The 14,211-nt window shown below is 43.8% G+C and overlaps 1 protein-coding gene across 6 annotated transcripts in view; it reads right to left on the bottom strand.

The window, feature by feature from the left end:
- LOC140305282 (uncharacterized) overlaps positions 1 to 14,211 on the bottom strand; it is a 74,941-nt gene that overhangs the window by 38,657 nt on the left and 22,073 nt on the right. For all 6 annotated transcript variants that reach the window (XM_072384057.1, XM_072384056.1, XM_072384054.1 and 3 more), the window contains 4 exons: positions 11,370 to 11,535; positions 6,077 to 6,259; positions 4,343 to 4,522; positions 3,441 to 3,578 (listed from right to left, as the gene is read on the bottom strand). In XM_072384057.1, the coding sequence (XP_072240158.1) occupies positions 3,441 to 3,578; positions 4,343 to 4,522; positions 6,077 to 6,259; positions 11,370 to 11,535 (667 nt within the window). The remainder of the gene's footprint in view (positions 1 to 3,440; positions 3,579 to 4,342; positions 4,523 to 6,076; positions 6,260 to 11,369; positions 11,536 to 14,211) is intronic.

Raw genomic sequence — 14,211 nt, 5'->3', positions numbered from 1 at the left:
ATTATTCCTTAAACTGAGGTTTTTCTACCCGTTTTACTGGTAAAATCAGCCAAAAAACAACCAAAACTGAGCCTTTCACTGTGATTATTCCTTAAACTGAGGTTTTTCTACCCGTTTTACTGGTAAAATCAGCCAAAAAACAACCAAAACTGAGCCTTTCACTGTGATTATTCCTTAAACTGAGGTTTTTCTACCCGTTTTACTGGTAAAATCAGCCAAAAAACAACCAAAACTGAGCCTTTCACTGTGATTATTCCTTAAACTGAGGTTTTTCTACCCGTTTTACTGGTAAAATCAGCCAAAAAACAACCAAAACTGAGCCTTTCACTGTGATTATTCCTTAAACTGACGTTTTTCTACCCGTTTTACTGGTAAAATCAGCCAAAAAACAACCAAAACTGAGCCTTTCACTGTGATTATTCCTTAAACTGAGGTTTTTCTACCCGTTTTACTGGTAAAATCAGCCAAAAAACAACCAAAACTGAGCCTTTCTCTGTGATTATTCCTTAAACTGATGTTTTTCTACCCGTTTTACTGGTAAAATCAGCCAAAAAACAACCAAAACTGAGCCTTTCACTGTGATTATTCCTTAAACTGAGGTTTTTCTACCCGTTTTACTGGTAAAATCAGCCAAAAAACAACCAAAACTGAGCCTTTCACTGTGATTATTCCTTAAACTGAGGTTTTTCTACCCGTTTTACTGGTAAAATCAGCCAAAAAACAACCAAAACTGAGCCTTTAACTGTGATAATTCCTTAAACTGAGGTTTTTCTACCCGTTTTACTGGTAAAATCAGCCAAAAAACAAGCAAAACTGAGCCTTTCACTGTGATAATTCCTTAAACTGAGGTTTTTCTACCCGTTTTACTGGTAAAATCAGCCAAAAAACAACCAAAACTGAGCCTTTCACTGTGATAATTCCTTAAACTGAGGTTTTTCTACCCGTTTTACTGGTAAAATCAGCCAAAAAACAACCAAAACTGAGCCTTTCACTGTGATTATTCCTTAAACTGAGGTTTTTCTACCCGTTTTACTGGTAAAATCAGCCAAAAAACAACCAAAACTGAGCCTTTAACTGTGATTATTCCTTAAACTGAGGTTTTTCTACCCGTTTTACTGGTAAAATCAGCCAAAAAACAACCAAAACTGAGCCTTTAACTGTGATTATTCCTTAAACTGAGGTTTTTCTACCCGTTTTACTGGTAAAATCAGCCAAAAAACAACCAAAACTGAGCCTTTAACTGTGATTATTCCTTAAACTGAAGTTTTTCTACCCGTTTCACTGGTAAAATCAGCCAAAAAACAACCAAAACTGAGCCTTTAACTGTGATAATTCCTTAAACTGAGGTTTTTCTACCCGTTTTACTGGTGAAATTAGCCAAAAATAAAGAGTTTCTGTGGAATAAACTGAACTTCAGCTTGTGTTTGCAGAGGAAAACCCAAGCTGATCATCAGGTTGTTGGGAATTAAAATGAGACTCAGCTCAGTCCTCAGTGTTTCACCACATTATGACGCTTCTCTGACAGACGAAGCTCCGTCAGAAACAGCAGAAAATCCTGAGGACGACGCCTCCATAACAGCTGAATTTATGGTAATTATTACAACATTTTACATGATGCTACTGATATAAATATCTACTTTTACGGCTGTAAAAATTGGATTAATCACAGAATAATTGTACTTTTAATACGTTTTAAATGCACCTTAAAGGGATATTTTTAATGATCAACATGGTCAGAGCTGTTCAGAATGAATATTACGTTACTTTAATTGATTATTACGTTACTTTAATTGATTATTACGTTACTTTAATTGAATATTGCGTTACTTTAGTTGAATATTACGTTACTTTAATTGATTATTACGTTAGTTTAATTGATTATTACGTTAGTTTAATTGATTATTACGTTAGTTTAATTGAATATTACGTTACTTTAATTGAATATTACGTTACTTTAATTGAATATTACGTTACTTTAATCTAATATTACGTTACTTTAATTGATTATTACGTTACTTTAATTGATTATTACGTTACTTTAATTGAATATTACGTTACTTTAATTGAATATTACGTTACTTTAATTGATTATTACGTTACTTTAATTGATTATTACGTTAGTTTAATTTATTATTACGTTACTTTAATTGAATATTACGTTAGTTTAATTGAATATTACGTTACTTTAATTTAATATTACGTTACTTTAATTTAATATTACGTTAGTTTAATTGAATATTACTTTAGTTTAATTGAATATTACGTTACTTTAATTGATTATTACGTTACTTTAATTGAATATTACGTTACTTTAATCTAATATTACGTTACTTTAATTGATTATTACGTTACTTTAATTGATTATTACGTTACTTTAATTGAATATTACGTTACTTTAATTGAATATTACGTTACTTTAATTGAATATTACGTTACTTTAATTGATTATTACGTTACTTTAATTGATTATTACGTTAGTTTAATTTATTATTACGTTACTTTAATTGAATATTACGTTAGTTTAATTGAATATTACGTTACTTTAATTGAATATTACGTTACTTTAATTTAATATTACGTTAGTTTAATTGAATATTACTTTAGTTTAATTGAATATTACGTTACTTTAATTGATTATTACGTTACTTTAATTGAATATTACTTTACTTTAATTTAATATTACGTTAGTTTAATTGATTATTACGTTACTTTAATTGATTATTACGTTACTTTAATTGATTATTACGTTAGTTTAATTGAATATTACGTTACTTTAATTGATTATTACGTTAGTTTAATTGATTATTACGTTACTTTAATTGATTATTACGTTACTTTAATTGAATATTACTTTAGTTTAATTGAATATTACGTTACTTTAATTGAATATTACGTTAGTTTAATTGATTATTACGTTACTTTAATTGATTATTACGTTACTTTAATTGATTATTACGTTACTTTAATTGATTATTACGTTAGTTTAATTGATTATTACGTTACTTTAATTGATTATTACGTTAGTTTAATCTCACACGGTGGAACTGTGTCTCAGCGCAGCTTCAGCAGCTAATTAAGTCATTTTTAAGACTCACTTCTACATTAACCACAGATAACTCACTGAACATCTGCCGGGGTTTTGAGGATGAACTTTAAAACTCTTTTCTTGAACCATTTATTTTGTTTTCCACATGATTAGAATATTTTCCTTCACGATTTCACAAACTAAACATCGAGGGTCGAACAGAACCTGATGATAATGCGTCAAAATTATCTTTTACTCACACCTTAAATCCTGAGGTGGGTCAAAAAGGCGTCAGCAGGAAGGTGTTTTCTGTGGGACTCTATAAGAGCTCGGCGCCCGCTTGGCGCCCGCTGCAGCTCGCACCCAAACACGTGCACGCAGCCATGCGACATGAACCAGCTCTAAAGCAGCTCACCTGCGCCGTTTGCTCGGCTGATTCTGGCCGAGCCGCTTCTCTGCAGCTGACTGGCAGCAGCCACCTTTGCTCCCGTCTGACCGGCGGCGGCGGCGGTCTTGGTCGTGTTGTGGTTGGTGACGGTTGGAGTTTTCAGACCTGTGGACAGGACACAGGTCAAAGGTCAAAGGCTTTGCTGACTCGGTGACCTTTGACACTGGATTCAGTTTCTGTTGGAAACAAAGTCGTTCACAGCAGGGAGGATCCTCATTTATAAAGCTGCTCCTCCTCCTCTCTGAGGGAACCTGGACTTTCACGTGCACAGACTCACGTGCACACATCACATATGAGGTATATTTAACCAGCAGCCACTGCTTCAGCTGGGATGAGACTGAAATATGACACACATCTGTGGTCAAAGCGGATAAATAATCCGCCTCAGCTCATCTGCATGTGCTGCACTAACTTTCTTCACCTCTTTCTAGCTCCTGTCCCACTTCTTCTCAGATTTTTATTCCGTTTGCACCATTTTCCATTCAACAAATGGTTGAAATGATTAGTTTCACCACGTTAAACTCAAGAAATATGAAAGAAGGAACTAATAATGGTGATAAATGAGTTATTAGGTCGTAAAACTGCTCCAGATTAGCTTTGTAGGGTTTAGGGTTGTGATAAAGTGGAGGTTTCCTCCATCAGGAGCTTTAAACTCTGGGCTTCTAACATAAACTACATGAAATTACAAGTTAGTCAGTAAGTTCTGACAGACTGATGTGGAACTGATGCCTCAGCGATCGTCCTCCAGCTGCCGACTCAAATAACACAAACCATCACCAAAATTCCCCTAATTTCAGTTCAATCTCTGCTCATTCCAGCCCTGATGTGCAGCCTGAAAGGTGCAAAGCCTCTGAGGTGTGGGGCGTCACCTGTGGCCGGCGTCCTGGCCTGCAGAGACGGCGCCCTGCTCCTCATGGCGGGAGGCTTTGAAGCAGCATCAGCGGCGCCAGAGCCGGGGGGCTTCGCCGGACTCTGGCTGCCCGAGGGGAGCGTGCCTCTGCTGGGCCGATCGTCCGGCTTAGTCCCCGCTGGAGCTGGAGCTCCCGGAGCTGCAGGAGAGACGAGGAAAACATGTTAGAGCATCTTACTGGTCCCTGTAATGAACCAGTGTGCTGATTAAAGGGCAAACTGTGCACAAACTGTGCACGTTAAACAGGGGTTAGTGCAAAAAGTCCCAAAGGTTTAAATCTGCTGCAGAAAACAACACGTTTAGAGGGTTAAAGATGTTCCCTGGAGGACGTTCTCAGGCCCAAAGACTCAGATTCAGTGAAAGTCCACAGAGTCCAGCTCAGAGTCCGGAGGCGGAGCTTCTGTTCAGCTCTGTTTAAACCGTTAAATGCACAGAAATGTTCTGACCGGCTCAGTTCATGTTCATCAGCTCTGGGCTTTATTCACTTTAAAGTCTGTTAAAGTCAGATAAACCTAAAGACTTCGGTCCGGACGCATCGGGCGGCGTTGGCGAGCATCTCTCTGCTGCCAGACGGCAGAAATGACTCAACTGAACTTCCGTTGTTGTGGAATAAAGTTAAAGTTAAATAAAGTTACGCAGAAGCAGAGAATCTGTTGCAAAGAATTAGGGAAAGAAAAAAGGAAAACCTTCTGGGTTCATCTCTACGTAACCATGGAAACCGGTGATGCTGTTCAGCACATACAGGTGCAGATGATGCTGGAGGCTCAGAATCACCGTGGCAACCACCTGGTTTCCATAACAACGCCGTAACGCGTTACAGCACAGAACCGAGCAGCACAGAACCAATCAGGTGCCACATGTCAGGCTGGACTGAGCTCTGCAGAACCCGGAGAGACACATTGGACTTTTAGGAAAGTCAAACTGTGGATTTATCCCACAGATCCACTGTCAACCATTTTTTAACCCTTTTTTTAACTCTTTTTAATCCTTTTCAATCCGTTTTAACCCTTTTCAATCCTTTTTAACCCTTTTTAATCCTTTTTAACCCTTTTTAATCCTTTTTAACACTTTTTAATCCCTTTTAACCCTTTTTAATCCTTTTTTAACCCTTTTTTAACCCTTTTTAATCCTTTTTAACCCTTTTTTAACCCTTTTTTAACCCTTTTTAATCCTTTTTTTAATCCTTTCTTAACCCTTTTTAACCCTTTTTAACCCTTTTTTAACCCTTTTTAATCCTTTTTAACCCTTTTTAATCCTTTTTTAACCCTTTTCAATCCTTTTTAACCCTTTTTAACCCTTTTTAACCCTTTTAATCCTTTTTAACCCTTTTTAACCTTTTTAACCCTTTTGAACCCTTTTGAATCCTTTTTAACCCTTTTTTAACCCTTTTTAATCCTTTTTAACCCTTTTTAATCCTTTTTTAACCCTTTTTAATCCTTTTTAACCCTTTTCAATCCTTTTTAACACTTTTTAACCCTTTTTAACACTTTTTAACCCTTTTTAACCCTTTTTAATCCTTTTTAACCCTTTTCACGTGAACACGTGTGACATCTGAAGGACAGAAAGTTACAGAAACGCTGTTTTCCGTGAGGCGCGCTTTAATGGCGAGCAGATGTGAACCCGACGGAGAGGAAGTGAGGTCAGCGGCGAGGGAAAGCGCTCCAAATAAAAGCAGCCTGCAGCAGTTTGTCACCTTTGCTTGTGGCCCCGTTGTTCTCGGTGCTTCCCAGTGAGGAGGAGCTCAGGTTCAGGCCTTTCACAGGAAGTTTGGAGGCGGCGGGCGCCGCAGGTCTCCCCGCCGCTGACGGCTGATTGGCTGCTGGTCTGGACACGGCGGCCGTGGGACGGTCTGCATTGGTGCGAGGTTTGGGGATACCTGGAAGACAAAGGAAGCTGCGGGTTACAGATAATTATTCAATTAAATCCTGCATTTCATACCGATGATGAAGCAGAACCGGGTTAAACACGCCGGACTGCAAAGAGCCGATCAGAGACGCCATCAGAACATCAGTCTAAGTCTCAGCTGGGATTTAAAGGAGTCGAAGGAGGCTGCAGCAGAGCCCGGCTGGAACATCAGTTTAAGTCCACGTTTGTTCTTTAAATGAGTCGAACTGTAGCACAGGAGGCTGCTGCTGCAGGGCCCGGCCGCCACTCCACTGAATCACACATTCTTTCCAAAGACCACGGCAGAAAGAATCCCCAAAAGCCACCAAACCCTCCTCCTCCCCACCAGAGACGCTCAGGAAGTGAGTCCGAGTGAGATTTTAAAACAACAACAGCAGCAAACACAAAGCTGTGAGATGGCTCCACTTCAGGCCTCGTTTCTGCTTCTGCAGCCATGGAAACGGCCGACTTTATCTGATGCAAAGAGCAGGACCAGCTGGATGCTGCTGGTGCTGAACACAAGAGGAGCCTGATGCAGTTTAGAGGGTTCATTTCCTGTTTTCTGCACAGGCTGAAGTAAAGGTTTCAGAGACATTAAACACATGGAGCCTCAGATGGACGGAGAAAGAGGGGAAGATGAGCTGCTTTCACACAATAAAAGGAAACCAGGAGTATTTGGCCCCAACTTTGCCTCCATTAGAGTTTAATCAGAAGCTGGAAATACTTCTGCTCCAGATGTTTCCATCCTTCAGCTTCCTTTAAGGACTCTTTTTAATAAGCTCAGTGTGTATCCAGTAGAAAGATAAAACATGCACTGTTGATACATGTTTTAAATGCTTCACATGCCTTAAAAAGAGTTCCATAAAGAAATTTAACTCTTAACATACAGTTTCTGGCTCAGATTTGGCCCTCAAACTGTACTGAAACAGAGCTCACCGATTCTCTTTGGTGCAGAAGTCTGAGACTTCACTGTGGTTTAGGACCTCTTTATATTTAGGAAACTGAACCAGATCCAGAACCTGAAGCATCAACACTCAGTGAAAGCTGCTCCAGACTCATGTTTCCATCCTTCAGCTTCCTTTAATGACTCTTTTTAACGCTTTGAACTGAGTTTTTCCCAGGAATCTGAGTCCATTCCTGCTGAATCCCAGATTCCAGCTGCTCAGCAGTCCCTGGTTGTCTGGTTCTCCTCTTCATGATGCTCCAACATCTGCAGCAGGAGACAGATGTGGACTGCAGGCAGGCAGCCGAGCTCACACACTCTGAGTGTCTGAAGCTGCTGGAAGTCCTGCAGAATGAGGTCTGGCATCGTCCTGCTGAAATAACCACGGAAGTCACCTTGATGGCAGCATCTGTCTCTCCAGAACTCCAACATCCAGCTGTGCATCAGTGGTACCTTCACCCAGATGAAGCCCTCCATGCCCTGGACTCTGCTGCAGCCCCAGACCATCACAGACGCTGGCTTTAAACCTTCCTCTGAGAACAGCTGGATGCTCTTTCTCAGCAGTTTTTCCCAGAAGCAGCTGAAACGTGGACTCATCTGCCCACAGAACCCGTGTCCACTGTCTTTCTGTCCCTCTGAGATGAGCTGGAGTCCAGAGAACTGGGCCGTGGTTCTGCTCAGAGCTGATATATGGCTTCCTCCTGGTGTGATGCAGCTTCAGCTCACATTTCTGGATGCAGCCGTGGACTGTGTTGAGTGGAAATGCTTTTCCCAGCTCCTCCTGAGCCCATGTGGCTGTATGGATCATGGTGGCCTGACGGTTTCTCCTGCAGTGCTGCCTGAGGGCTCCGAGCTCATCCAGCAGGGCTTTCTGTCCTTGGCCTTTCCACACTGAGATTTCCCCAGACTCCCTGAATCTGTTCCCAATATTCTGCTCTGTAGATGCTGAAAGACCAAAGTTCTTTACAGTCTGACTCTGAGGAATATTTCCTGAACTTATTGATGATTCTCTGATGGAGTTTGGCCCAAAGCAGTGAGCCACGACCCATCCTTGTTGGAGAGGCTGAACCTTTGGTGGAAGCTGCTTTTATACCCAATCCTGACACCCTCACCTGTCAGCAGGTAACCTGCTGCTTGGAGAAGCTCCAGAAGCTGTTGCTGTAGATTCTATAAACTTTCTGTCTTTCTTTGGCTCCAGAACAACTTTTACTGAGTGATTTTCTAAACAGAAAGAAGTTTATCAGTAAAAAAACTGGACATTTTGGTCATTTTTTTGGTCTTGTGTCTGTTAAATCAAGGTTCAAACTGATAAACTAATGACATATTTAGTTTTTTGCAGGTAACCTGCTGCTTGGAGAAGCTCCAGAAGCTGTTTCTGTAGATTCTATAAACTTTGACCCTGGAACACACCATCAGGCTGTAACTGAGGCTCCTCCTTCCTTACGTTCAGGAAAGAAGCTTCACGGCGTCCTCACGCCTCCGCCTTTGCTCCTGTTCGTAATCTGAGGTTAAAGGTCACAGAGCTGCAGACGGGGAAACAAACTCCATAACTTCCTCACAGCATCACTTATTCTAATAAGCAGCAGAATTAACTGCAGAAGAAGAAGAAACAGGCGCCGGTCAAAGCTCAAAACCAAAGGAAACAAACTGGAGCACAGCTGATCTAATCTAGCTGTTGTACATTCTTGGAAAGGTTCTGGTGTGTTTGTTCAGAGGTCACATGACTTCTGTTTCCATCCCGCTGAGATCAACCAGGTCCAATCTCACAGATACGTCTGAAAATAAAGATTAAAACTAAAGATTCAACCTAACTTTGATCATTTTTGGAGCTAAATAAACAAACTACGGTGGCTCTGAGGGTCAAAACACAACAGAAACACCTTAAGAAATAAAAAAAAGTCACTAACAGAAGAAGAACTCCACATTTCATTCAAAATAATGCTTCAGTTAACCAAATCGTCCGTGTTGTGACTTTAAATGTTGTGTTTTGAACCTCAGGGCCACCGTAGTGTCCTCACAAAGAGAGAAAACCCATAAAACTTTAACTTTCTCTGAACACGGGTCCTGGATGGAAAAGATGAACACACAAAGAACACGAGGCTTGTAACCAGAGAAGGTTTACATGTGTAGCACACGCACGTGCACACACATGCGCACGTGCACACTCCAGGAAACGTCTGGCTTCGTTTGGTTTCTGTTCTGAGGAGGAGCGAGCCAGAGGAAGGCAGCTGGATCGTGTTACCTCATGTTAGGTAAGAGCTGGCTCACTCTGCGTCTTCCTCGTGCACACTGACACTCACGTGCACACTCACCTCATTCTTTCTGTAATCACCACCTTTTACCCCAATCTGACCACGAGAACAAACCAAACTAACATCTGAGCAGTTTAAACAAACTGTTTTTTCCCCTAAACGCACGTTAATCATCGACTAGGTGCCGATGGCTCGTGCACGTCCCTGTCCTGTGTGTTACTTTCAGGGTTAGACTTTAAATGATCTGTGATAATAAACTCAAACAGGTTCAGAAGTGAAGCCTTTAAGGTGCAGTACCACCGCCGACCACCAGGTGTCAACAGGTAAACTTCTCTTTTTAAAACCTAAAGTCACATCTGTGATGTCATCAGCTAAAATGACTCCTTCTGATCAATGTGCTGCTGGTCCTTTTTAAAAAGAACCCCCAATCAAACAGATTTTAGTCCTGAGACGCACTCCAAATATCATAAAATCCGGCTCCAAACAGACCAAGATCACGACCTCTGAACTCCAGGCTTAAAGTCGGTGGGTTTGTGGTCGTGTGCGTCGCTCATCTACATGTATCAACCAAAGCATGTCCAGAATTTGGCTTTTCAGCTCAATCAGTCACCTTTAGAGAGGATTAATGAAAAGTAAAGAGCCACGAGATAATGAGCTGGATCCGTTAAATCAGAGGAGATGTGTGGCATCTCTGCTGCTGTTCAAGTGAAAGTAAAACATTCTGAGACATTCTGAGGATTATTCAGCGCGTGTGGCTGGAAATCGCAGCTCAAACGCCAGCTTTTACGCCCAAAAACAGCGAGCTGAGACGGTCAAATCTAAAGAGGCGTGTGGGATCAGCTGGTTAGAAACACTTATCTGTCTCAGATGATTTGTAATTTAAAGCAGCTTCAAGTCATCGCTCTGAGCTCGTGAGCCACAGACGACGTGTTTACAGAGGAGGCTGCTATCTGAGCACAGGAAAGATCTGCAGTGGAGCAATCGAGTCAGAAGCAGAGACAGGCGAAAGACAGACGCACAATCAGAGGAATTCAATGATGGAGATTTGAGTCGGAGGTCAAGAGGCGTCCGTTTGCCCCGAGTGTCGGAGAGGACAGAGCGGCGTTTGTCCAGCAGAATGTGGCCTTTAAGAGGACAAAGATCTGCCTTCACACACACACACGAGCACGGCGTGCACACGAGCACGGCGTGCACCACGTGCACAACGTGCACACGAGCATTTTCCAGCACGTAAACGACACCCTGCAGCTCAGGAATGATGCAAAACAAGAGTTCAGTTACAGCAAAGTATGGAGTTACAGGCCGCCGGACACCAGGCGTCTCATCAGCAGCAGCTTAAAGTCCACCTTACTGACACACACACGTGCACGTGCACGTGCACACACACACACACACACAACCTGAAACTAAACAACCAGAGAAAAGCAACAACAGCACGGAGGAGAAAGATGTTCCTGCTCTTTAACTTCCTCTGAGAGCCGACAGGGAAGTGCAGGGTAAAGTTAGTCTGCGCGCACGTGCACGTGCACACCCACACACACACACACTGTTGTGCAACACTGCAGCTGAAACACTCGGAAACAGCGCCGGGCTGTCCGTCAGCGGCTCGCTCAGAGTGTTGAACACCCGCAGCAGAGTGAGTTTGGGCCGTCTGTGGAACTCATTTTAACTCAGCTCTGCTCTCAGCCTCTTCCTGCTGCAACTAACTAACTAACTAACTAACTAACTAACTAACTAACTAACTAACTAACTAACTAACTAACTAACTAACTAACTAACTAACTAACTAACTAACTAACCAACCAACTAACTAACAAACCAACTAACCAACTAACTAACTAACTGACACACTGACAGACAGACAGACAGACAGACACACAGACAGACAGACAGACAGACAGACTCACCCTGACTCGGCTTCCCTCTGGGGGGGGAGCCGGCCGGTCCACCTTCTCCCTGTCCTGGGGGTCCGGTCCCTGAGCCCGGAGGAGGCGCCGGTCCTGACGGCCCCTTATCGGCTCTGCTGCCTCTGCCCTGATGCCTGGCACCGGGTCCCAGTTTGGAGGAGACTCTCTGTAAGAAGAGCTGATGTTTAGTGTCCCAGCCCAGAGGCCTGAGCCCGGAGCTGCGCACTGAGACCATGGTGTTAGCCATTCCCCGCTCAGACTCAGAAATGTGGACGAGGGAAGTGAGGGGAAGGCTGAAGGAGGGAGGAGTGCGACAGTTAAAACAGAGGGGGAGGAGGAGAAAGACAGGAGGGAAAACTGGGAGTGTGCTGCAACCGCAAGAAGTTGCTATTGTGTTGTACATTCCTCCTGAGAATCCCAGCTCTGACCAGGCCACACGCTTCCCCTCTCCGCCTGATCCCCACCCCCCCGGCTCTATAAACACAGGCACACATGGAGCCAGTTTGTGGATGAAGGTCTGGCATCCGTCTCTGAGCTGTCAGGGCTCGGCTTGTTATGCTAACGGAGTTGAACATGTGTCAGCTCATTCTCAGCTACGAGCATTCATCCAGCGAACAAAAGGAAACTGCAGAGCATCTGACACTAAAGCAGAAAATATGAAACTGCTCAGAGAGCCGCTTACAGCCGGGGCCAAGATGCTGAGCCCGTGGATTACTGTAGCATACCAAAACACACTAAATCATATGTTAACACGCTCACTGGCAGCTCAGCTGATTCTGTTGGACTCTGACAGACACGTGCTGCAGCATTCTTCTGAATATTACATGTCATCAGATGCTCTGGACTCCTGCTGTGGAACTGGACACAGCATTTCTGTGCCGAATCTGAGCCAAATCTGTGCCCAAACTGTGCCGAATCTGTGCAGAATCTGTGCCGAATCTGTGCTCAAACTGTGCCGAATCTGTGCCCAATCTGTGCTGAAACTGTGCCGAATCTGTGCTGAAACTGTGCCGAATCTGTGCTCAAACTGTGCCGAATCTGTGCCCAAACTGTGCCGAATCTGTGCTGAATCTGTGCCGAATCTGTGCCCAAACTGTGCCGAATCTGTGCTGAATCTGTGCCGAATCTGTGCTCAAACTGTGCCGAATCTGTGCTGAATCTGTGCCGAATCTGTGCTCAAACTGTGCCGAATCTGTGCCCAAACTGTGCCGAATCTGTGCCCAAACTGTGCCGAATCTGTGCTCAAACTGTGCCGAATCTGTGCCCAAACTGTGCCGAATCTGTGCTGAATCTGTGCCGAATCTGTGCTCAAACTGTGCCGAATCTGTGTTCAATCTGTGCTCAAACTGTGCCGAATCTGTGCCGAATCTGTGCTCAAACTGTGCCGAATCTGTGCCCAAACTGTGCAGAATCTGTGCTCAAACTGTGCCGAATCTGTGTTCAAACTGTGCCGAATCTGTGCCCAAACTGTGCCGAATCTGTGCTGAATCTGTGCCGAATCTGTGTTCAAACTGTGCTCAAACTGAGCCCAATCTGTGCCCAATCTGTGCCCAATCTGTGCCCAATCTGTGCCCAATTTGTGCCGAATCTGTGCTCAAACTGTGCCGAATCTGTGCCAAAACTGTGCCCAATCTGTGCCCAAACTGTGCCCAAACTGTGCAGAATCTGTGCCCAATCTGTGCCCAATCTGACCCGAATCTGAGCAGAATCTGTGCAAAGTCAAACACGCTGGAAGACCCGACATGTTCCTGTGCGACTGTAGCTGACTCACAGCTCACTGAAGCCCCTTCAGGCTCTTAGAAATATGTGGCTCCGATGTACACGTATGAGCTAACGGCCAATTAAAACCAACCCTGGGGCGGCCTATGAGGGAATGTGCTGGGGCAGGTTTCAAAGCCGTTACTGGCTCCGTGGATCTTTAGAAACACATACCAGAGTGAGAGCTCCCTGTACCGCTCCCTCTTTAAAGCACAGCGCACGCCTCGACCAAAGCTGTGTCCTGACAGCTGGCACATCTGTGCGTTTCCAGCTGAGGAACAACATAACTTCACAGCGTTAGCTTCCAGTGAATCCTGCTCAGACCACATACCGACAGCTTGGAAATGAAAATGAGACCGAGAGGTTTGCTACAGCTTGAAGGTAAAACATGCTAAAGATTTCCTCCTGATAGTGACGCCTGGGGCACGAAGGTAGTTCCTCAACCGTCCTTCAGGCCTCCTCCCAGGAGACACCCGAACCAGATGAACCGAACTCCTTCCTATGTGGAGGAGCAGCGACTCTCCGTAGAAACGTTTGAGTACCTCTGTGGGCCTGAGAGGTGTGTTGTCGGTGTTAGACGTTAGTTAGGGGGCTGGATAGTGTAGTGGTATGATTGCCTGGATTCAAATCCCCTGCATGAAAGGTATTACCTCCAGTAGGGGTCCTTAGGCAAGACCCCCTTACCCTACCTGCCTACCTGTAAGTCGCTTTGGATAAAAGCGTCTGCTAAATGCATAAACAACATAAACATAGACCAAAGCAAACTGGTCCCTGGGGAGAAGTCAGACTCAGAGCAGGTCAAAAGCCCCAGTTCTCAGAACTTTCCTTCCCCAGAGGAACCGTTTCATTTTGCATTCCCACATGAGTCGGGGGCCTCGACAGGGACTGATGTGACACAGCCGTCTGCGACAGACGTGCTACTTTAGCGCCACTCAGCAACAAAACCAAACCCGGGAAAAGTAAGAAGAGAAGAAAACAACAGCACCAAGAAGCTAACATGGAGAGCGAGGAGGCCACCGTGTTCATGGTCTGCATGGCGGTGATATTAATCATGGACGATCACATCAGGCGTCTAAGATGGAGG

The sequence above is a fragment of the Leuresthes tenuis genome, unplaced genomic scaffold, assembly GCF_036924035.1.
Source record: "Leuresthes tenuis unplaced genomic scaffold, fLeuTen1.0.hap1 SCAF_4, whole genome shotgun sequence".
Taxonomy (NCBI): Eukaryota; Metazoa; Chordata; class Actinopteri; order Atheriniformes; family Atherinopsidae; genus Leuresthes; species Leuresthes tenuis.
This window is presented reverse-complemented; position numbering and strand designations above follow the sequence as displayed.